Source organism: Parasteatoda tepidariorum, chromosome 1 (genome assembly GCF_043381705.1).
Source record: "Parasteatoda tepidariorum isolate YZ-2023 chromosome 1, CAS_Ptep_4.0, whole genome shotgun sequence".
Lineage (NCBI taxonomy): Eukaryota > Metazoa > Arthropoda > Arachnida > Araneae > Theridiidae > Parasteatoda > Parasteatoda tepidariorum.
The window spans coordinates 77,730,755-77,755,713 of record NC_092204.1 but is presented as its reverse complement, the minus strand read 5'-3'; the positions used below and the strand labels follow the sequence as shown (position 1 = coordinate 77,755,713).

General features: G+C 26.8%; 2 protein-coding genes across 2 annotated transcripts in view; one reads left to right on the top strand and one right to left on the bottom strand.

Annotated features, from left to right (window-relative positions):
- Positions 1-4,951, bottom strand: part of LOC107448861 (ribokinase) — a 7,661-nt gene extending 2,710 nt beyond the window's left edge. Inside the window, exons 1-6 of the mRNA XM_016064249.2 lie at positions 4,716-4,951; positions 3,290-3,422; positions 2,249-2,312; positions 2,081-2,143; positions 1,807-1,971; positions 1,002-1,093 (exon numbers count right to left, since the gene is read on the bottom strand). Of these exons, the coding sequence (XP_015919735.1) occupies positions 1,002-1,093; positions 1,807-1,971; positions 2,081-2,143; positions 2,249-2,312; positions 3,290-3,422; positions 4,716-4,762 (564 nt within the window). The 5' untranslated portion in view covers positions 4,763-4,951. The remainder of the gene's footprint in view (positions 1-1,001; positions 1,094-1,806; positions 1,972-2,080; positions 2,144-2,248; positions 2,313-3,289; positions 3,423-4,715) is intronic.
- Positions 4,926-24,959, top strand: part of LOC107448780 (Glutamate oxaloacetate transaminase 1) — a 29,073-nt gene continuing 9,039 nt past the window's right edge. Inside the window, exons 1-4 of the mRNA XM_016064146.3 lie at positions 4,926-5,347; positions 14,744-14,925; positions 20,571-20,679; positions 23,630-23,742. Of these exons, the coding sequence (XP_015919632.1) occupies positions 5,239-5,347; positions 14,744-14,925; positions 20,571-20,679; positions 23,630-23,742 (513 nt within the window). The 5' untranslated portion in view covers positions 4,926-5,238. The remainder of the gene's footprint in view (positions 5,348-14,743; positions 14,926-20,570; positions 20,680-23,629; positions 23,743-24,959) is intronic.

The following is a 24,959-nucleotide window of genomic DNA, read 5'->3' as shown; positions in this document are numbered from 1 at the left end:
ATATATATATATATTATTAGTTTACTTGTTTTATATATATATATATAACAAAATATTATAAAAACAAACTACTTAATTTTAATAAAACTTTAGACTAATATAATTAATTTTACTCAAAACTTAATTGATAAATATCAAACTTCAAATTGAATTATAAAACATTTAAAATTGTACATTTTAAGCACTGACAGATTTTCTATTTCCAATGTTTCTAGAATATAGTAAAATACAGTTTTAATTGACATGATAAAACTGTTAAAATAATTATGGCTGATTAAGAAGAGCCTCATACTCTGTTGAAAATATAATAGAATTAATTCCACATGTAGGCCGTACTTAAAATAACTATTTAATAGTAAAAATTATAAATGTGTAGAGATATAAGTACAAATATTTTAAATAGAAATAGAGATTTTAAAATATTTTTAACAAAGCTATTGGAAAGAAAGGTTTCATACAAACTTGGTTTGTTAGATATAGCATATAAATAAAATATTAAAAATATCTAAGTGCTTAGCATAGTGCTAAATTGTAAATTCACGAGGAAATCCCTTTGTATAATGCAAGATTAGTGCCTAGGAATATAAATAATGTTTGCATAACTAGTACTCGAAATATAGTATTAGAAATTTATTTACATCCTTTTTTTTATGAGAATAATTTTCAACAAAAATTTAATGAATAATATATTTTACGTTATTTGACATTAGCTTTAATTTTATTTAACAATGATAATAATAAACTTTAAATTTTACAACTATTTTAAAAATTTTAATGGAAAAAAAATGATCTTGCAATTAGTATATTTTTTTTAATGACAATTAAGTTGATAATATATAAAATCTGTTTCTATCTCACTACAAAATATATACATAAAATAATTACTGAAGATTATTTTATGTATATTATTTCTAAATATTCTATATATTATTTTTAAAATTATTTTTCTCAAAAGACATTTGAGCTCAATTGCAGAGCAATATAAAAAATATATACATTACCTCCACCTCATTTACACAAATAATATCACTCAAAGGATATAACTTTTCATAAGTCTGATCATTTGCTGGGGCAGCATTAACAACAGTTTTCACTAAAAAAAATTATTTTTAATTGTTTGTAACAATGCACATATTTTTTTTTATTTACACACACACACAAAAATAAAGGTTTTAAAAGAAAATCAATCAACTAAATCTTGTCACACATGTCATTTTTATTTATGTGTAAAAATTTAAACATAGAATAAGTAAATGTTAATTCTTATTTTATTTCATAATATTCTTCGTTTAACAATTTTTTTTAGGTCATTTAGTATTAAAATAATTACGAATTATAATAATGTAATTATAATATCTATTTCTTTCAATGTAAACTTGACATTGAAGAAAAGTCAACATGATTCTTGCATCAACTTGAAAATTTCATGCCTTATTACTCAATCTACATGCCTTATAATTCAATCTACACAGAATTTAAAAACACACTATTGTCTAAAATGAAATATTCAGATTTTTTTCTTATAGGTAGATACTTTATTTACGTCACACTAGAGCTGCACAATGGGCTATCGGCGATGGTCTGGGAAACATCCCTGAGGATGATCCGAAGACATGCCATCGCAATTTTGATCCTCTGCAGTGGGGATTACTCCCCTGCTTTTTTTGTAATTTACTATCCTGTAGAGAACTAGAAAGTCATGCAAAAATACAAAATCATCTTTAAAAATTATTAAAGTCAATTCAATTAAAGTGATCATGATGGATGTATTCAGAGAAAAAAAATTAAATATGCTTACAAACACACCATTGTATTTTCTTGCAATATTTAGAGCAGTAAATAATGAATCCAGTGGGCATTCATAAGTGCAGAGAAGAACTTTTGAGTTCTTAATTATTTCTTCAGCATTAAGAACATCATTTGGGGTTAGATCCCAAATAGCTCCAGGAACATAGACAATATTATTCAGGCCTGAAAAGAAATAATTATTTGTTAAATATTTTCTAAAAAAAGAGTTTCAACCAGAAAAAGGATTCACATTCTTTATACAATCCTGTCAATTACAAACAAACACATTTACCTTCATCAGTTACTGTTATTGCTGCTGTACTAGTTTGAGAATTCTTTGAAAAAGTAACAAATTCTAAAAAGAAAAGACATTTTGAAAATTTTGTTAAAATATACGCTTTTATAAAAATACTTAAATGCATTAACGCCGGAAAATGATTTAAAAATAATTAATTATTACCAGGATGAATTCCAGTTTCTTTTAGACATTCAAAATATTCTTTTCCAAAACTATCATCTCCGAGCTAAATAAGCAAAAACAGTAAATAGCAGGTATTTTAATTTATAAAATACAGTATTCTATTAATAACCTTTAACTTTCTTTTACAAATTTAAAGTGTAACTTTTATAAATAAAAAATACCAACAATGTTATAGTGCAATAAATTAAAAAACAATGCTAGCTTATTTTTAAAACAAAAACACAGGGTATGTGTGATCAGTGGNTAAAGTATTTGTATATTTCATATTTTTATTTGATAAAACCTAATCAGTTTACATAGCAGTGGGGCCCCATTTTTTAATTTGCCCCAGGGCCCTTGGTTACCTAGCTACGCCACTGTGTGTGATGCACTATTAAATATAGGAGAACACCAATTTATAAAATCAGAAATAATATATCTAATCCATTTTATAATGCAATACATAATTTTAAAAAAAGAAAGAAAAAAAATATTGCTAGCTAACTATCCAAAGAACACATAGTATCTAATAAACTATTATATCAAAGTACAAAAGCAAAGATAATGTAAAAACAGAAGATCACTTTGGTTTAATAATAAGTATTATTAAACCAAATATTATACACAAAATTAAGATTTATTTGTGTTATGTGTGTCACATCTTTTTTAGTTGTGTATTGTGTCCATTTAATTGTGTACTGCAATTCTGTATTCATGCATGTTATTACTCTTTGATTTATATCTTGTCACTAGTCATGGTGTTGATTATAGAAGCGAAATGATTGTCTGTGTCTCTCAACTATATTATTTGTGATTTTATACCTGATAGTTAACTGGTTTATTGTAACAACTAGTTAGCTAGAGCTAATTAGAAAGCTAATAGCAGAAATAATGAGTACAAATCAACAATTAGTTGATACAAAACCAATAATTCTAAACAAGAGAAGAAATAAACTTAAATCTAAAGTTACTAAGTAATTAGTAGAACTAACAAATAATTTAAAATAAAATAAGGAAAAGTAAATAATAATAATTACCAACTTTTGCAATCAAACCAGTTTTAGCTCCTAATTTGTTTGCCATGACAGCCTGATTAGCTCCTTTTCCGCCACATCCTTTCAAAAATCCTTTCCCAGCCATTGTCTCCCCAGGTCTTGGAAATCTACTTGCATAGCTACAAATTAAATATAAATGTAAAAAAATAAAATAAATAAAAATATATAAAACAGTTTCAAATCAAAAATATTATGCAATCAATCAGGAAAAAAAATTTCGTATTCAAACTTAAAAGCTTTGAATTGCCAAGTCTCAAATCTAGCATTTATGAAGTTTTTATGCACCAATTTCTCATTGAAGCTATATAGTTCAGGAAGATAACTAGGTCAAATAGCATAAATATTTAGCATGAACACTTAATGGTTTAACATAAACTTTTAAAGTTATCATGCGAAAGAAATAAAATTTATAGATATAAAATTATCAGTGTAAAAAAGAAGAAGAAAAACTACCACATCATTGAACAATGTAAAAGCTTCATTATTAGATATAAAAATCTTGCATACTCATAATTGTAAAAGATAAGCAATGAAAGTGAAATTATAAGTGTTAAACAATAAATTTTTTACATCTCATAAAATTTTATAAAAATATTTAGTGTTTTTAAATTAAACTTACTCACTAACCAAAAGGAAACAGACCATTAGAAAAAATTAAAAATAACCAAACTTTTACAAACTTATAACTAAAGGCTAAACAAAGGCTTTCTTCAACAGCTTTTCGAAAGACTGATAGAAAATATAAGATGTTCTCTTGAGTATAAAATCTTGATATTTTAATGTATTTCAGTTAGTCTAAATATCTATCTATAAAAATAAAACCAACAAAAAGGAAAATTCTGTTGCACAAAATTGTTCCAAAGAAATGGCATTATAGGATCTCTTTGTTTTTTAGTTAAACGATTTAAGACATTTTATTCTAATTAATTAATGGTTGTAATTTTGTAACTTATGATTTAATATTGCATAAGTTTGATAACTCTAGATAAATTCAGTTCCTAAAATCAATTGTGAAGACTGAAAGGCTTTATTTAGCTTCCCTCGAAAGTGATGTATCTTAAACTGGAAAGTGATTTTTTACACATAAAAAATATTCGAAATTGAAAAAAAAAAAAATTAATAATAGAACCAAACTTCAATATCAATAATCAACAAGGTTTAGTAATCAGCAAATTTGCTTTGTCAATTGAAAATGGTTATATATACATATATATATATATAATAAATAAAAGCACATTTATTTTAAAAAAAAAATAAAAATTTTAATTACTGACAGTAATCGTTAAAGAAAATAGAATCTAATTAAAAATGCGCTAACACACATTTTTATGCTAAAATATATCAATAGTTTATACATATATTTTAGGTTTAATAAAATGTGACAAAATAATAAAAATCTCTTAAAACAACACCTTATTAAATCAACAATACATCCACCTAAAACAACAATATCGACCATCTTTTCTTATAAAACTACTTAAGGGCAACTAAATAAATGGAAGTGAGGACAAAATCAGAGCTTAAGGATGGAGATATGACTGAAGGTTACATAATTTTTTTTTTTAAAGTTCACTATCTCAAAATGATTATTGAATATATAGCTAGGCGGCATTTCTTTCTCCCGTTTGTAAACAAGCAGACGATATGGAAAGCTAAATGTTGCCATTTTATCAAACCTAATATTGAAAAAAAAGGAGGAACTAAATATATACGTCACATAAGTGGCATGACGACACAGTGACCTACTGTAAAGTTAAAAATTGGGCTGCCCTGCAAAACTCCAAAACAAATGACATTGACTGGCTGAAACGATAAGTGTGCTATCTCACGAAGGTCGTCGCTTTATTGATAGTAATTTCTTTTATAAATTGCGGTGTGACTGTACTCCTCGCTAATTTCCGTTAATTTTCATTTTGTTAAATTTTAAAAATAAAAATGTCTCGATTTTCATGCGTTGAAGGCTGTCCGCCTGTCGAGATTTTTGCATTGAGTAAAGCATTTAAAGAAGATACATTTCCTGATAAAGTTGATTTAGGAATCGGCGGTAAGCTGATTTATTTATTTTAAGGTTTATTTTATGCTTTGTTCATAGTTCTCAGTTAATAGAATTCTTGTTGAAGATTTTTGTGTTTGAAAATTAAGTGAAGGTGGTTTAAAGTAAGTAATTAACATATTTGTTTAACAACAAATTTGAAAGGAAAAAAAATATTAAAAGAGGTTTGTAAATAAAATAACAAATTAAAATGTGTACTTTTTATATTAATTTCTAATGATAAAAGTAATCAAAAAGTATTGCAATAGTTTTTTATTTAAAAAAAAAGGAAACATTTAAGCCACATAATTTGGAATCCCACCATTAATAAAGCATATTATTTTTTACGAGCAATTTATTTAAAGTTTATTATTCAAACAAATATAAATATTTGCATAGTTGTTGAATTATTGAAAAATTAAATAGATAACCATATTAAGTATTTTCAAAAAATTTAAAATAACTTTTAAATTTACTTTAAAGTTTGAAGTATTCTTAAGCTAATTGCATTACATCTTCATCCACTTCAAGCTGTCATATTTGAAAATTACTTTTAAAATTATCCATCATATTTTCGCACTTCTTTTCTTCTTTTTATCCCAAAAAATATAAAACTTCAATTTTTTTTAAAAAATGTTTTCTAGTTGTATATGTAAACAAGACTTAGTTCTAAATTAAAATGATGAGTGTTTTGTACCATAAAAGTTTTTAGTATAACATAAGTCTTTATGGCAGTCATAATTTTATATTCAGTTTAGGAATATATATATGGTTGTTGCTTTTGCTGTTAAAGTAGACCTAAATAAATCCCAGAAACCTTATGATCCTTCTAATTGAAAGTCACTCCTGTTTGCTGTTTATGCTAAAGATCGATATTCTCGAAAAGCTGATTTTATTTAATTAAAAACAAATGTACCTAGGTATTCAAATGTGCTATAATTTATAAAATATTTAATCAGGTATTTGATTCTGATAAGTTTTGCAGGAATATTTTTTTAAATTTTTGTTCTTTCTTTTTAATATAATTACCTTACTGAGATGGCCATTTTAGCATACTTTATTTAGCTCTATCATTTGATGTTTTATTTTTGCGGGTTTTATATTTTCTATTGCATTTCTTGCATATGGTTATAAATGTGTATATTTTTATTCTTATTTTATTTATTTATTATTTTTTTTAACGATAACAACAACATTGAAAAAGTAATAGTAATAAACATATAAAGTTAAATGTGCTGATAAAATTTAAGGGATACAATAACTCAAAATGACGTAGAACTTTGGGTTCTAAATGAACATTTTGTACTTAAGTGAATGATCTACATTCACTCTTGTAAAAAAATTTCATCCATGCAATATTTTTTAAAGGATAGGTACAACATTCAAATTGTAAAAATAATTTTCCTGTAAAGAAAGTGTTTCTTTCAAAAACTGACTTAAAGCCATAATATTTAAGTGTATTATTACAAAGGCTGTTCAGTAATTACCACCCTTAGTGTATGTTTTTATAATAACTGTCAAACATGGAGACATTAGAACTTGTAAAATTAAGTGTTACATAACTTATATTTAACTGAGAAAAAAAAAAACTGAAAAAATTTTCGAAATAGGATAAATCAATATCAGTTGTAATTACAGCAAAGTAAATAAAATTATTAAAACCAGTTTATTTGTCATATGAAATTGAAAGGTATCCTTATTCTCTTTTTACCACCTTTCTGTTCCATTTGATTTTTTTGTTAGATTTTTATATGAATAATTAATTAAAATATAAAATGTTTGACCTCTAATAAGTTAGTTCAATTGATAATAATTTCTTACATAGATTTTACTGTTATATATTTAAGTCCTTAATTACTGAACACCTTGTTCGTATAAAAAGTTTAACATACCGATTTAAAATTTTTGAAATTAAGAAAATTTAAAAACGTTTTAAACTAAAAGTAAACCATTTATAAAATACTGTCTTAGATGGTTTTCTAGGTTCATTTCAAAGCAAAGGGGCATTCTAAATCTAATCCTATAGAATTTAAAATAAATATATGATGAAATATCTGAATATGCTAAAACGCGTGAAGAAAATATTTAATATGTCGTTTGCGAAAGTGTGGCTTTTCCCCTAATCAATAGGAGTGTAAACTATTTTAGAGTTTTCTTTGTTATCAATTTTAAAGCATTGTTTCATTAAAGACAACATTCATAGTTCAGTGAAGTAGTACTACATTAAATCATTGAATACTGTTCTGTGAAAATCATCAATGTCTTTCAAACAAAGTATATTTCAATTTTTTCAAAATTAAATTCGAAAGTAATACAAAGGGGTAATAAGTCTGAAAACTAAAATGGTAAAAATCAATTTTTCTAAAAAAAAAAGAAGGAAATTGCTGTGCACTCTATTTTTCTACTGTTGACAGATTAAAGTAAAATTCATTCTTAAACTTTTTTGAAATTATTAAATTATGTTTTTTAAATTGCTATAACTCTATTCATTGTTTTTTAAGCATTTTTAAGACTTTTTTTTTTTTACTTTGCTCCAAAAGAACTATAAAAGTTCACTATTATATTAAAAATCACCCTGCCAACTTATAGAAAGGAGAACACTGTCTTATTATGAGGGGAATCCTTTAAAAAATACATTTAATTAATTAAAATATTAGCAGTAGGGTGCGAAACCATATTAAACGCATTATGCCTAAAGATGTAATTAAACTTTTTAATGACATAAAAAATAATTAAAGATATATATTTGAAGTACCTTTTAATTTTTTTATACACAATTCAAGTCATTTAAATTAAGAATATTTTCCATAAAAGTATTAGCTAAATTAGAATATGTAAGAAAGATATTGTGCATTTGATATTAAAGTGTATATGAATGGATTTTTTATGAATTTAATAGGTAATCTTTTACTTTCTCAAAACAGCATTTTTTATAATTTTGGATTAAAGATTTTCCTCAACTTGATTTTTAGCATACAATAAATTTGATTATAAATAATTTCTATCACCTTAGAATAGGAGAAAGATAGGGTAATTTTATTAAAAAAATTCTTAAAATTTTACTTATGGTACGATATTAGTTAGCCTTGGAATAATATCTTGAAATCTTTTATTATACTTAAAAAATATAAATTTGATAGTAAATATTAAATGTTTTATAACTCCAAGCATGTTTTTTAAAGAATAAACCTATACAGAATGTCTAAAAATATTTTTGAAAGCAAGGACAGCGTGCCATGTATTTACTTATTATATATAATGACAATTATTTTATCCGACGTTATATTTTGTGATGTCTAAATAAATAAAACTTGTGTCGTAACTTAAGGATAATAGATTTTTTAACTATTTTTGCTATTTCACATATCTTTATCACTTTGAGTTATTTATAAGCAATTGATATGCATATTTAAAATTGTGTTTCTCTTTAACTGAAGAAAAGATTGTAGCAACTATTTAAGGGATGTTCTATCTCTTCTTTTAAGTAAAATTTTATTGAAAAAAAAGATTATTTCGGAAAAAATGTGGCTTTTAGATTTCACTTAATTGCAGGTTCATAAAAGTTATTCATGTCATCAAAACAATAAAAAATACTGTTTCAGCAATATCTAATAGGTTAGAAAACTTGCATTGAAAATATAAGTTGCTATTTACTTCTTGTGTTATAAATTAGCTTTCTTGTTGTTTAAATTCATAAAAGACAGTTACAACAATGATTCACAACGATAAGTGTAATGTCATGGTTACCTCAACTGTTGAATGAGTTAGAAATTAGTTTTTTTTATTTTAAATAAAATTGTAGTTGTACAACCCCTTTCTACTCTAATTCTCCTTTATTAATAATTTAAACATCTGAGTAAAATATCTTACAATCATGCAATGAATGATATTTTTTAAATGATAGTGAAATTTATGCATTGTGGTTTCTTGTGCTGACTTATTAACTAATTCAAATTTCAACCAGTTAAATAAAAAGTTTTATAGCATGCTTCTAATTTAAACTTTGCATTTTAATTATTTTAATTGCTTTTAAAGTTTTTATAAATAAGTCATAAATCCTGCCTTTTACAGCATTATTATTTTCCATTTTCTTTTTAAATAGTTTTATATCATAAGGGGTCTGTCTAGGTTTTTCTGACAGGTACCTATTTTGTGAAAATTTAGACGTAATTTGTGAAAAATTAAAAATTATATTAAGAAATCAACACAAAAATATGGATTTATCGTTTCTTAAGGGATACAAAAATGAAATTTTAAGAAAAAGTATTTTGTGAAACTACCGTTTTTCCAAAATTGAATTTGTGAAACTACCGTTTTTCCTAAAGTTGAATTTGTGAAGGTACCGCTAAACGGTAGTAAATTCGGCCTGGACAGACCCCTGTAAATACATTTAGTTTTCCGGAATTTATTTTATGTAACTATTTTAACCGTTTGCTTAAGCCATTATTGTAATTCAACCCATGAAAAATAATGCATCTTCATTTATTGTGTGATCACTAAATTAATTAATAATCATTGTTTTGAGAAAATCAAATATTCAAACAATGTTTTTTTTAAAATTTATCTAAACTCAAAAGCATGCGTATATGATTATGTTATCCAAAGCACACACACTGCACAAATATATATTTAAAAAAAAAAAATTTGTATTTACTTAATAATTGGCTTACAAAACGATTTGTTTCTCCCCTTTCTTAGCTTGTGAAACAGCTACGCTGCTGTTCAAATACAATATAACCTAGAGTACACAACTGAGGTTGTAGCTGTCCTATCCATAATATTTATTTTTTTGCCAGATACTTTTTTATTTTCAAGTTTATTATTTGTGAGAAAGATTAAATGGTTTAATACATTAATTACTTAAAATTTATGTGTAGATATAGATACGTAGGTAAACGAATTTCTGCATGATGGGATAACTTAGTGCACATATTGATAAAACATTTTTTAATTTTGTTAGAGAAAATAAGAATTTAATTCTGTTTGAGAAAATAAGAATTACGATGTCAAATTTCATGAATATTGGTTTCATATTGTTTTAAACAGGTTTGTCGGTAAAATATACTTCGCCGTTATTTTGAAATCAAATTCAGTGATTATATGATTTCAAACAAGATTCATGTAAATCCATATTTAGAGCTGAAAATGTTCGTTCACTCGAGAAATTTTTTTTTTTTTATGAAGTCATTTCCGTTCATTTCTAGGGATTACAAGGGACTTCATTGTCTATCATAAATACCAGAAACACCAATGAAGACAACATTGCATTTTTGCAGTTCAGCCTCCTAGTTAACAAAAACAAACCTCCCAGTTAACAAAAACAAAGCTCCTAGTTGCCGAAAACAAACCTAATTGACAAAATTAGATAGCTGACTATCAAACTAGCCTCATTTCTAGGCAAAGCTCTAATTACTTCCAGGAAATGTACCAAAATTGTGATAAATTTTAATGCTTTTGCATGGGTCCCAATAACAAACTATAGATGATTTTTAAGGCTGTTTTTGTTTTCAAGTTAATGTTCAAATAATACGTAAGCATCTAACGGGGGAGTTTTTTTTTGGCGTACTTATTTTTGCTGATAAAGGGTTGGAGGGATCTGAGCAGTGCTTACGAAAGAGATTAAAATCCACTTATTTTCAAAATTTTCTTGAAAAGCAAAATAAAAAAATGCAATAAAAAGTTCAAATTTAGAATAAAATTTAATTTCGGTAGGGAAATAAATGGAAAAAATTTCTTTGAAAAGTTTCAGAGGTCAACAGTTTTATTCCAAGGAAAATACGAAAGATTCCTTAAGAATATGCTGCTCAAAATTTTATCGAATGAATTAAAACATAAGCATTGTATTTTACAAAGTTACAACTTGTATTTGAATTAATCTTAAAATTACATTACTACAATGAAAGTCAAAGTTAAAACATAACTCGCAGGTAAGTTGCATTTTTTTTACATAATCATGGGAGGAGTTAAATAAATCTATCCATCCTATTTTTTTTTACTGGAAATGCTGCAAAAAACTTGGTTTAAATTCTTAATAGAAGTCAATAATTTTCTCAAAATATCGTGCTTAGTAACAAATTTTGATTTCATTTGCTGTGAACTTTAAAGTGCTCAGATATCATTTATCACAGAAAAGGGATACTCAATCAGATTGGGGAAAGAATGCATTTTTATCATATCAGTTGTATCAATAGTTTCTAGAATTGCCGTGCATTCCGAATTTATCGAAAGTAATCCTTCTAGAGACTTTTTGTGTTTTTATCCTCTCAATGATGTTATTCTCTTTTTTTTATTATTTATAACAAGATTTCATTTTTATTATTTCTCTGTATAATTTTTGTGTAAATTATGGAATAAAAATCTTCAGTGATTCCTCTAGACCTGATCCTTAGCACTCAAGACTTGAAAATTATCAGGTTTTTTTTTTACTATTTAAAATAATACTAATTTCCCATCTGAAAGATATCATGCAGGAAAAGTGAATTTTTTATGAAGAGAAAAAATGCTATTAGTAATTGAGTCATTAATTCAACAAAGTATTAAAACCAAATTTCTACATCAATTGGGTACATGCAATTCGAGAAGAAGTGAAATGATTATGCCTAACCATGTGATCTAAATCAGATTTATGTGATCTAAATCAGATTAAAGATCAAAACCAAGCGATCTTTTTAAAAGATAATAGGGTACATTATATTATGTTTAATGCTGAAAATTGGTTTAGAATAACGTATTAGAATAATATTTTTTCTATCTCTAACAAGTGTCGTTAAAGATAAAAGAAATCGGTATCACGGATAAGAAAATTTAATAATATATAATGCTACTTGAATGTAAAATAATTTAAAAATAAACTTAATATGGGGAAAAATTATCTATGATACTAAGTATACGATAATTTTTCTACCTCTTAACCCTTTTATTGAAACTTGCATTTTAAACGTTCATTCAATTGATATAGAAAACAAAGAAATTTCAAAAAACATAAGAGATATATCTGAAATCTACGATTTTAATTCGGATTAATTAGCCATTACTTCCATCAAGGAAAAAAGAAAGAAAAAAGAGAAAAAAACAACAGTGTGATTGATATTTAGGATTATGTTCATTTTCTCCCTATGCTATTAACTCAGGGGGGAAAAAGTACAAAAATATGGTATTTTTTTTATTTTTTAAAAAAAAAACAAAAAACTGAGGTTTAGCTTTGCCAATCTTAAACTTGTAGTGCGTCACTTTTTTTCAACTTTCATTCTTCTTGATTTAGAGTGTCCTAGGAAGTCCTAGAAAAAAGTTATTACGTGTCCTAGAGGGAACGCGTAATAACTTTTTTTAACGCTTTCCATCTTCGATTGTTTGCGTATTTAAGACATTATAGCGCGTAAACGGAACATTGAAGATTGTATAATTTGATGGCGAATAAAAGATGAAGTCCTGTAGTTCTTTGTAATAAATAATTCCAGTAACAATAGTTACTAATTCACCACTTGTCAAAATTCATAAAAGTATTTCTCTCGTAATATTTTCCTTGTTTTAACTCCATGAGAAGTTCATCTCCATTTTGATTCCGATTTGATAGTATAGATATTAGTATAAATTATTTGCCTTTTTTCATTGTAATGAATGAAAAGTTAAATTTTCAAGGGCATAGTTTTCAAATCATTCTTCAAAACATCATGTGCTGATTAAAGAGGAAAAGTAAGGTTTCTTCAGATCAAACTTTTCATTAAAAACATAAGTTTTTTTTCTTCTTTACAGATTGTTAACTTAAAAATAAAAAAACTGAAAATATTGCATATTTTCCTTTGGTGATTTCAAGGATAGTTCACAATTCTTTTAAATACTTTAGCTCTCAATACCTTGAAACATTTGCTTTAGTCTTGTTTTTTAACAAAATAATAAAGCCTGTATGTTTACTTCTCAGTGGAATTAACCAAAAAAAAAATAATAATAATAATAGTAATTTTGAGAATAAATAGTTGATTGTCAATAATAATATGAATCTGGATTTATTTGTTGCATCAAACTTCTCAATTGTTTACAACTCTTTAACACCTTTTGCCCGTACACCGTACGTGCTACCTTAAACTTATGAAATTTTAGCGAAACATTTTTCCCAGTAATAGTTAACTTGAGAAAAACTAAGGGAATTTCTTCGTTGGAAGATCAGGCCTAAATTGGCCCAAACACCTATTCCTTTTTTTTTTTTTTTTTTTTTTTTTTTTTTTTTTTTTTTNAGTAGATGGGATAAAACTTGGTAATTGTCTCAAAATTTGCTCATTTTATCATGATATCTAATATAAAGAACATTTATTTGGTTAAATTTAATTTTCAGTTTTGTATATTTTATTAAATATATGGTAGTAAGAACTATAATTTTGTAACGTAAAATTTTCGGTAAAACGCTAGCATGTGAACTGAAAACATATCAAATACAATAGTTTAAAAGACCGTCGCCAATAGCCCATTGTGCAGCTCTAGTGCGACGTAAATGAACTACTACTACTACTATTCAACATTTCTGGTAAAAAAATTAGTCTGTTCAGGGGTTAAAACCATTTTTTCCTGTAGTGTATCCTGTAGTGGTTCAGGTGATAGAGCACTCACCTCCCGATGAGGTGACTCGGGTTCGAATCTCAGCAATGTGGTTGGTGCGATTTTCGCATCCGGTCAACATCTAGAAGAAAGAAGGTCCCAGCACAGGTCAATTTAGTAGTCCGACGTAACGTTCATAAACTGCGCAGTGGATAAGGAATAAGGAAAATGTCATTACGTTCGACTTTAAGCTGCGCAGAGGTGGAAAATACGAAAAATGTTATTACGCTCGGACTACTAAAGGATCAAACTTCTTGTTTATGGTAACCCGTGCTGAGGCCTTCTCTTTTCTAGGAGGTATTGACACAGCTCGCACCTGCCGCAGTGCTGACGTAAAATATCCTTATTGGTAGACGGATCATGTGTTAGAATCCCTTTGTCGTCAGGCTAATTGTAAGAAGCTCTCGTGATTTTCCTCTCCATGTTACGCAAAAGCGGGTTCATTCCACCAAAAAATCCTGCACGAAGGCAAATTTCTCCCAATACTTGATCCAGACGTTCCCTTGTCTTCTGGATCGTGTTTAAAATTACGAGACTACGGTGGTCCTGAACTCAAAAATTAGACCGGATGTTCAATGACGGTTATAAAATCAAAACTTGAATAAAAAGAATTTATTTATTTTTTGAATTTTTTGTAGTATTTTTTTTTTTTTTGCAAGTTATTACATAATTTTTGTTTTACAATTTTACTTACATCGTTTCGTAAAAGTGGTAATAATAAAATTTTTTTAATGAAAGCTTGAGTAAAAACCACCTTATTAAGGATTATTACGCGTATAGATGAAAACTGTTAAATAAACTCTTTTTTTTCTCTTGCAGCTTATAGAACGGATGAAGCTAAACCGTGGGTCTTACCAGTTGTGCGCAAAGTGGAAACACAGATTGCGGCTGATCAATCGTTGAATCATGAATATCTTGGACAGCTCGGTATGGAATCATTCAGTAAAGCTGCTTCTGCAATGCTTCTTGGCGAAGATAATCTTGCTATCAAGGAGGGCAGAGTAAGATTTTCTTTCTCCTTTTTTTAGTATAGAAACTTTAGTTTTAATAGTTGGTATCTTAAATCATCAATGAGCTATATATACGTTTTTCAAATCACCTTCTGATGAGATATTATGAAGACCGATTAATATATTTGTATTTTAAGAATTAAATTGTATTATATAGTCGAAGCCTGTTATATAGAATTGTCTGCTGACTCAGCAATGAGCTCCACTGTAAATGGTGGTTCACTGTATCCTAATTCTTTGGGGAATTTTATTTATTTATTTTTTTTAGCGTATGATAATAGTATTATTGAAAATAAAGATGACGAAACTACATAATTTGCTTATAAAATAGTGATTTCCGATTAATTACAATTTAAGAATACACATTAGTGGAAAAAAGTTTGTTTATTCAAAGAAGAACGTTTTCGTTAAAATACCGTCTGCTAAAATAAATATCGTCTGTAAATTAAAATATCTTCTCGCATTGATTAACACATTCAAAGTTAAACCAACGAACTGTTACGATTGAGTCTTAATACCTGAAAATCCGATTATTACTCCACAAGTGATTAAGGTGTTCTATTTTTCTTTCTTTTTTTCTATTATTTCACCATACTTTAATTAAGTTGCAGTAAAATCTCGCGAATAAATGAAATTTAGAGTTAAAATTTGGCTTTTCTACTACATTTATAGTAAAGGCAATCTTCTCACATTTTTATCTTCATTTGTATGAATAACTAATTTAATAATTTTAAACTCATTCGTTAAATCTTGGTGCTTGATCTATATACATTTGACTAAGTCCAAAACGCAACTGATCACGCACACAGACATTAGAAGTAGTTTGTGTCCGCTGTTATATTTACACATATCGAGACTGCCAATATAAAAGCAGTTAAAAATTTTATTCCTTTTTAAAAAAATTTTTAAAAAGGAAAACATATTTCCATTGCAAGAAATAGAATTTTAGTTGAGGATAAATTATAAAGGTTTGTCTTAATTAATATCACTGATAGTAAAGAGATAAGACATAGTAGATATAAATGTTTGATACCTAAACTTTTTAATAAAAAAATGTGTTACATCTTATACATTTTTCATTTTGATAGCAAAATTTTAACTGTAATCTACAATCATTCTGAGAGCTCTTATCAGATATTAGTAGCACCCGCGTATTTTTAAGACAAGTAGATGAAGTCAAAAGACGCCAACTAGGAAAAATATAAATTTTCGATATTTATTACTATTTTGTAATGTTTTTCAAAGAGCGAGTATGTAATCAAATAATCGAAATTCTAAATTGAAAATCCAGTATCGTGCCCAAATTACTCAGATCAGTCGAATTTAATAATTTTTGTATTAGAATCGGATATTCGAATTTACCACATTGTTTTTTTTTAAATATATTTACACCATTTTAAATTGTGTAATTTGAAATGACAATCTACGAAATTTGAACGAAATTGGTAAAAAGTATGAAGTTTAAAAGTACTACGACCTTTTTGAAATTTTTATAACTCAGGAGCCGAATTGGAACCGAATTCGTTCAAATTATGTATTTTGTCATTTTAAATTACAAAATTTTAAATAGTGTAAAAAGTTTATACTTTACAATTCAATTCTTTCCTATTCTTAATTTAATAAAAAATAATATAGTTTCTTTCGTGGAAATAATTAATTTTGGATGAATGAATTTCATAATTATGTTCAAAAAATTTTCGATTCGTTTTAAAACTTATCGAGGTATGACGAAATGCGCAAAAAGTGAATTAAGCATTAAGGAGGCTCTAACTTTAGATCTTTTTCTTGCTTGCTCGGACCATATTTTCTTGATTTCGGCAATCGCCCTCCCCCCCAATTGTTTTGGTGGTTAAAAATTATTATAAAATATGAATTTAAAATATAAATACACATGAATTAAAAAATATGAATTACAAACTTTAAAATGTTTTTTTAATTAATTATTTTACATTTTTTTAAAGATTGTAATTTTTATAATGACTCTTCTGAAGTTCAAATTTAGATATATGTACGATTGCTTTTATTATTTGTTGCATAATTATATTTAAATTAAGCATCTTAAATTTTTTATACTATTGCTTTTATTTTAATTTTTACAAAATTATATTTAAATTAAGCACCTTAAATTTGAAGTAAATTATCTCCTACATTTGTCTTACTCCTAATTGTAAATTTAGATTAAAAATTAAAAATGTAGTTAAAAATTGTAACTTTTATTTCTTTACAAGATAATAAAGTTCACTTAAACTTAGAAAATCGAAATAGTTAGATATTTTATATAATCAGTTTTGCAGAGTTATATTTAAATTGAACATCTATTTCCTACATTTATCCTACTCCTAATTGTAAATTAGGATTAAAAATTTGAATTGTAATTAAAAATTGTAACTCTGTTTTATTTCTTCACTGGATGATAAAATTCTAGAAAATTGAGTAGAAAGTCAAAACAAATTATATATTTCATGAACTATCGTTTTTATTCATTTTTGTACAGTTATATTTAAATTGATCATCTAACACTTGAAGTAAAATATCTCCTACGTTTATCTTACTCTTAATTGTAAATTAGGATTAAAAATTAAAATTTTAATTAAAAATTGTAACTTCACAAGATAATAAAATTCACTTAACATAGAAAATCAAATCAAGTAGATAATTATTATATAGTATATATATTTTATATATTGTTTGTAATCAGTTTTGCACAATTATATTCAAAGTTAGCATCTAATATTTGAGTTAAAAATATTTCCTGCATTTATCTTACTCTTAATTGTAATTAGGATTAAAATTTAAAATTATAATTTAAAACTGTAACTTTGTTTTATTTCTTCTCAAGATTTTAAAATTCACTTAGCATCTAAAGTAAATATTATATATATATATTATCTATATAAGCCCTAAAACCTAGGGATGCGCAGCCTTTTTGAGTGAAGTGCCACTTGCACAGCAGGTTAACTAACGAAGGGCCGCATGCGTGTTTAGACATTTTGAAGACAAATATAGTAATATTTAATTAAACATTTTTTAAACGCTAACTTATTTTTTTAATCAGTAAACTTATAATAGATTTGTAGAATGTGCAAATATAATGTGCTTGAATGAAAATTCATGTGCTTGGAAATTTATCTTTTGGAAGACAAATGGAAAAACGAAATTTGAAGAATTTAAACTAGATTTTACTGAACCACAAGTTTTCATCCTTCTGCGTTTTTTTAAAAATTTTTTTTGTTATGTTTAGCTAAGTCAATTTCGTCATTTTTTTTGACGCTTTTAGATCTAAGAAGTGGCTGGGTGGCGCATTTGGTTTGTCGTCGGCTTTCTGAGCCAAGTCTGCGGGTTCGATCCCCGGCCCAGACATCAGATTTTCGGGATGCAGAGAATCCTTAGCGGCCATGACGTATGATTATGCGGCATGTAAAAGATCCCTGGAGTGCCTTATAAGCTCTTGGCATTTCTGGCAAAATTAAATTCCTAGTGCAATTTAGCATCCAAATAAGAGTCGGTGCTGCCATCTAGTAACACATTCAAAGTTAANCATGTAAAAGATCCCTGGAGTGCCTTATAAGCTCTTGGCATTTCTGGCAAAATTAAATTCCTAGTGCAATTTAGCATCCAAATAAGAGTCTCGGTGCTGCCATCTAGTGTGACAAAAACTAGACGTCCAAATTAACATGGCCAACGGTATCTCACCCATTGTGGTGGTCCTGAAAAAGAACCACTTCTGGAGAACTCACTAGGTCTGCTCATGTGCGCGCGCTTGTGCAGCTCATTGGAAATAAAATTAAAAAAAGATCTAAGAATTAATAAAGTTTTTTTCTTCTTCCTTTTCTCGTTTGTTTTATTTTTGCTGTTTTTATTATAGTACGGTATTTTAACGGAACATTTCAGATAGCCTATTCATTTATTGTCACTTTTTTTCCTGTACTGTAAAGTAACTATCCTGTAACATAGAACACTGTTTTTCAATGTGAAAGTTTTGTTTTAGGAANTTTTTTTTTTTTTTTTTTTTTTTTTTTTTTTTTTTTGTTCTTTTTAAATTTTTTTATCGGCGTTTTTATCATGGCACAGTATTTTTTTAAAAAGCGTTTATAATAAACTATTTTATCGAAATTTTTTTCCAAAAATACGGCAACGAAAAAGTTAAATTGAGTTTAAGTTTTTTATTTTTATCTAGCTAATTCTTTTATTTAAAAAAAAATCTTATTTTTATTGACATTTTTATTAAAAACGTTTCTATTAGTCTTTATTCTTTTTGCTTCACTCTTTCTAGAAAATAAGGTAATTGAAAAACAGCTTTAAAATGTTCTTTTGAGTATTAAATTTTTTTTTCTCTGTTTCGCTTTTGTATATAATCTTCAGTTTTTACGGGCTTTTCTATGAGAGCATGGCCTTTTGAAAAGCATTTCTGATAGGCTATTTTTTTAGCATTGTTTTATGAACGCGTTCTCATAGAAAATATTAATTTTAGCATTGAAATTTCGGTTTAAATGTTGCTATCTGGCCCCTAATATTTTACATATTTTTATTGCCGAATATCTGGTTTTTAACCAAATCACAAACCACATCACATCGACCAAATCACTTTCGTCATCGAAAAAAACGATGGAAAAATAATCAGGATTTTAAAAACCGTATGGAGATAATTGTAACTGCCGAAAAAACGATCGAAACGTCACTCGGATTTTTGATGAAATCGGTAAAAATAAAGCTAATCAAAAAATGATTACTAAAATTTGTATCGTAATATTGGGTTTATTTAAGCCATGCGGAGAAAGAGATCGAGAAATAACATACTTACTATAGAATATGAAAATTGTGCGCTTCAAAGAGTGATAACTCAAAAGTGCAATTTAAAATAAAATTTTTTTTTTTAATTTTTGAATTTTTTTTTTATTGTGTTAATAAGCTTCTGCGGGCTGCACATCAGCAGTCGATGGACTACAGATTATACACCCTACTATAACCATATATATATAAGTTCAAAATGAAGATAAAACAAAGGAAAATTACAGACAAATGAAAAAAGGTGGGAATAGAAAATTAATTATAAAAAAATAACAAAAACTGGAGAAAAAAATCCGAAAAAAAAGGATAGAATTCTTTTAAAAAATCAGTAAAATAAAAGATATAATCTTTTCATCAGCTCACACGATTATATCCGCAATTAATTTTGTTCGTGTTTTTTTGTATTTATTATGCTATATATATATATATATATATTTTTTTTCACATTTGCATAGTTATTTTGCATATTTAAGTTGTACATCGTACATTTGAAGTAAAATATCTCTTATATTTATCTTACTCCTAATTGTAAATTAGGATTAATAATTAAAATTGTAATTAAAAGTTGTAACTTCGTTTTATTTCTTCATAATATAATGAATTGCTTATATATTAGAAAATTAAATAGCATTATTTAGCAAAATGTGTCCTCCGGATTGATGACTTATACATTATTTTTGTTTGATCATTAAATCGCTTTGCTGAAAAATTTTTTTTTTCTTTTTATGATTTTTTTAAAAGATGTTCTGAGATCATTAGTGTTCATTATTAAAATTGCTAAATGAAGCAAATTGATTTTTTCATGATTTCCAAAAGATGTACTAAGATAATCTTTCTTTAAATCTTAGGTTATAAGCTGTCAAAGCTTGAGTGGCACAGGTGCTCTGCGTGTTGGTGCTGACTTCTTAACAAGATGTGCAAAGTTTAAGGATTTCTATATGTCATCTCCCACTTGGCGTAAGTATTAATCATAATTTTTTTATTATTAATTAGTTCATTTCCTTTGAAATCTTTAATTTGTTAGAATTTTATGTCCTTAAAATTTCATCGCATGAATTATTTCATGAGGAAAATATTAAAAATTATAATTTTTTTTCCATCTCATGATTATATTATGTTATGCTATAAAATATTAAATTCAAATTTCGTTGTATTAAAGCCGCATTTTGTAATAATATTTTAATCAAAAAAAAGTTTTTCCTTATATAACCTTCATTGTATAAAAAGTGTAGGTTTTTTTTCTTCAGGTATTTCATCTGCAAGCAAAGCAATCTACCTAAATAAAATCCAGCTGAAACAACATCTTATTAAAATAAATAATAATAAAATCTTCTTTTTCACTATTTCTCTCTTAAAAGCATGGGCATAAAGAGGGCACCCTTTTTGTTTTTAGGAAACTGTAAGTTTAAGCTTAATGTATATATGCATATTAATTTTTTATATATATGTATATTTATTCACAACTGTATCTATAAAACAAATAGGTAACTTTTTAAAAACGAAATATGTGCTCCCCGCATGCTATACCTATGCATAAAAGATTAATGATTTAAATTATTAAAATAAAATCAATGATTTTAATCCTAAAAACCTTTTATTTTTGGAAAAATAAGACTAAGTAATTAAAAACAAAGCCAGTAAAAAATTTAAAAGTTTCGAAATAAACTTGTACCAACATTATCACATATACATATAAATATTCTCAGAAATGGCAGAAACTGGATTTTTTTTTACTGAAGGGTGTTGGGTAATAACCATGTAAACTAAAGACTCTGGTTTTTGTCAGAATGTATTTATGCTTTCTTGTATGTGATATACACTTGGAAGTATAATATTTATTACTGGATTTATTTAGAAAAAGGATAAATACGATACAGTAAATCAACTTTTTTGCTACATAAGTCATTAATTCTTTATTGACTCGACCCTCCTGACTAAGCCTTATCTAGGCATTTCTGGTGTCTGTTTTCATATTTTATCCTTAAGAGCGTTGAGATCTTTTTTTAACACAAACTGTTCATCTTAGTTGGGAGTCTGACCTGAGATCTAATAATCTGAGATGGGAGAGTTTACATGAAAGATTTTCTCCTATCAATGGTATTTTGATTTCTTCATTCTGACCAGATGATCAGCCCATTCAAGTCTCTGTAATTTAATATTTTTTTAAAAACCATCACTGCCATTCAATAATTAGTTCACTGCTATTTATTCAATAAATTTATAAAAAATAAACATCTTGGTTATCCTGCTATTTTTCCCCTTTTATTAGGGTTATAATAGAAAAAAATTCTATTTATCTTCTTTAAAAATTGATCTTACTTTATTATCATAATTAAAAAAAACAATTAGGTACAAATATCTAATTTTTGTCACTTTATTCTTTAAACTTTTATTACTTTGTTCTTCACCAACTTTTTTTATAGTATGTAAAATTTTATCTTCTAAAATATTTTCTAAAAAATCTTAGAACAAAGAAAAAAGAACATAAACCATTATTTATCCTAATTTATCTTATAATATATCTGTAGTATAGTATACTACATATTAATTAAAATCATTTGTTATCTAATTTCATTATCTAATCATCTAATTTATTTAATCATCATCATTCATCTAATTTAATAATCATTTGTTAATTGTTAATTTGCTAATAATGTAATAAACAGTTAAAATAATTGTAACTGTTAAATTTGTGATAAACTTTTAATTGTATGTTTTTTAATTTCTTCTTTTTACACTTGTAATTAATGTTATTTATTTGTCAGTATTCAATAATTCCTTGCAATAATTTCCTATAATATTTAAGTTTTAAGCCTCAATTTATTTTGTAACCTTGGGAAAGTAATCTTTCTCTGCATGTATGTTCTTCCTTTAAAAGAAGATTCCTCCTTTTGTTACTTGCTGACAGCAAGATGTATGTCCAGTCAGCAAACCCCTATTGTTGGATGGAGAAGAATGACACCAAGTCACCTTTCCCACGTTTCGGCTTGCATCAAATGCAAAGCGCCCCTTTTGATCTTATGATGGCGCCAAGAATGTTCCAGAACATTCCACAAAATTCTTTACCAGGTGTATCACCACTTTAGACAACCCCGCTTCATGTTTGGCATGGAGCTTAACAATTAATTTCGCCAGTTGGCCAATATTTGCAGCTCTGTGATTTGCCCCTCTGATCCTTCTCCGTCCAACCAATGCGATATTCGTAAAAGTTTAATTTTTTTGCCGAGAGTTTTCTCCTCTATCTTCATAACGAAGAAATAGTCAGTCGTTGTTTTGTTTCAATAGTGTTTGTTTTGGTTTTTCGGCTTAGGCCGAGTTTTTTGGTGTTGGCATGTTTGCCAAGCATTTTTGTTTTTTATAATGTTAAGTTATCAATAAACATTTGTTGTCCGCATCCCTAACTATGAGTCTGGTGAGTAATTTTATTATGTAAGTTGTTTTCTCTTCCTTCCTTTTTTTTCCAGCATGTTCCTCGGTTGCACTGACCTGAAATTTTGCGCCCACTTCCAATGTACCCCACTATCATCTTTTTCGGCCTTTACATAATTAGTTTCTAAATTTTATTTAATCTTAAGATGACTTAATGTTAGTCACCCACCTTTTTCCCCTTTTTGATTTAGCCACACCACAATATCATCATACTAATATTTTTAAGAAAAATTTTGCAATTCTAGTTTTTTCAATGTTAACATTTAATACCAAATAATGTCAAAACCTATTTTCACATTTTAATCTATCTTGGTGACTAAATAAATCATTTTTAATAATTTTAAAAGTCCATATTTTCTACCTCCTTTTTTAGTAGCCTTATTAAATCATTGTATTAATAAAATAAAAAAAACTGCAAGTTAAATGTAGTTTAACATAGTGTTAGGTGAAATTCATATATTTTATTTAATTATAACAGCAAACCACAGAACAGTGTTCAAGGATGCAGGTTTTCCAAATGATCACACTTACAGATACTGGAATGCTCCCACTAGAGATTTAAATTTCAAAGGCATGATGGAAGATTTAGAAGTAATTATTTGTTTCAATTCTTATAATTAATAAAATTTATCTGAATCTACATGATTTATATATTTATCATCTTTTGTATTTTATGAAATCTTCGTGCTACTTATAATTTATAAAATGTTACTATCTATTTAAAAAAAATATTTATATCAGTTTAGAACTTAGCAAAAGAAAATACTATTTGCATGTTTGAGGCATGGTGGCTCAAGGGATAGAGCACTCACCACCCAATTAGGTGGCCCAGGTTCGAATCCCAGTGATGCCTGGTCAATAAGAATTCTTCACTCTGCTCGCACAAACTACAATGCTGACATTAAATATCCTTAATGATAGACTGGTCATCGGTTAGAGTCCCCTTGCCATCAGGCTAACAGTGGGTGTTTTTCGTGGTTTACCTCTCTCTATATAATGCAAATGTGGGTTAGTTCCATAAATAAAAATACTCCACAAAGGCTAATTTCTCCCAATACTTGATCTAGGAGCTCCCTTGTCTTCTGGATTGGGTTCAAAATTGCGAGGCTACAGAGATGAACATTGGTAGTCGTCAACTCAAAATTGGGTTGTCTGTTCAACTACGGAAATAAAATAAAACTAAATTTGCATGTTTAATTGTATGTTTTTATTGTTATTCATTTTGAATGAATACTGTATTATTTATAGGAATAGTATTGATATTGCATTAATTTAATTTTGAATTGTTGTATTGCATTCATATGGACTGGTAAATTTACCATTTTAGCAGATTTTTAAAAAAAAATTCTTTTAAATTCAAATCTGAAAACTTGGCAATGCACCAATGAATTGTACTTAATGTTAAGGTATCGGTTGCCTTTAAAAAACTTTTCTATTCAATTATCTGGATTGAAAATAGTTCAAGAAATCATTTGGTTCTATTGGCTATGAGAAATATGTAATGAACTGCAACTTCTGTTTAACTCTTATAGTTTAAAAAATAAAATTAATTAAGCTAGTATAAAATAAATCAAAAATAATGAGTAAAGAGCAAACTATGAAGTTAGCCTTATATTCTTTGTAATAATATATCTTTATGATGTCATTCAACATATGTTTAAAAGGTGTTGCCTGATGTTAATTTTTTTCTTCAGATGGAAGGCTCTTCAATTTACAAGAGTTTTAACATTTCACACTTCTTGCTAATTATTGTAACAATTGTAAAAAAATTAGCTTTAGCTAATATGATTTTGCTGATATGAGTGTTC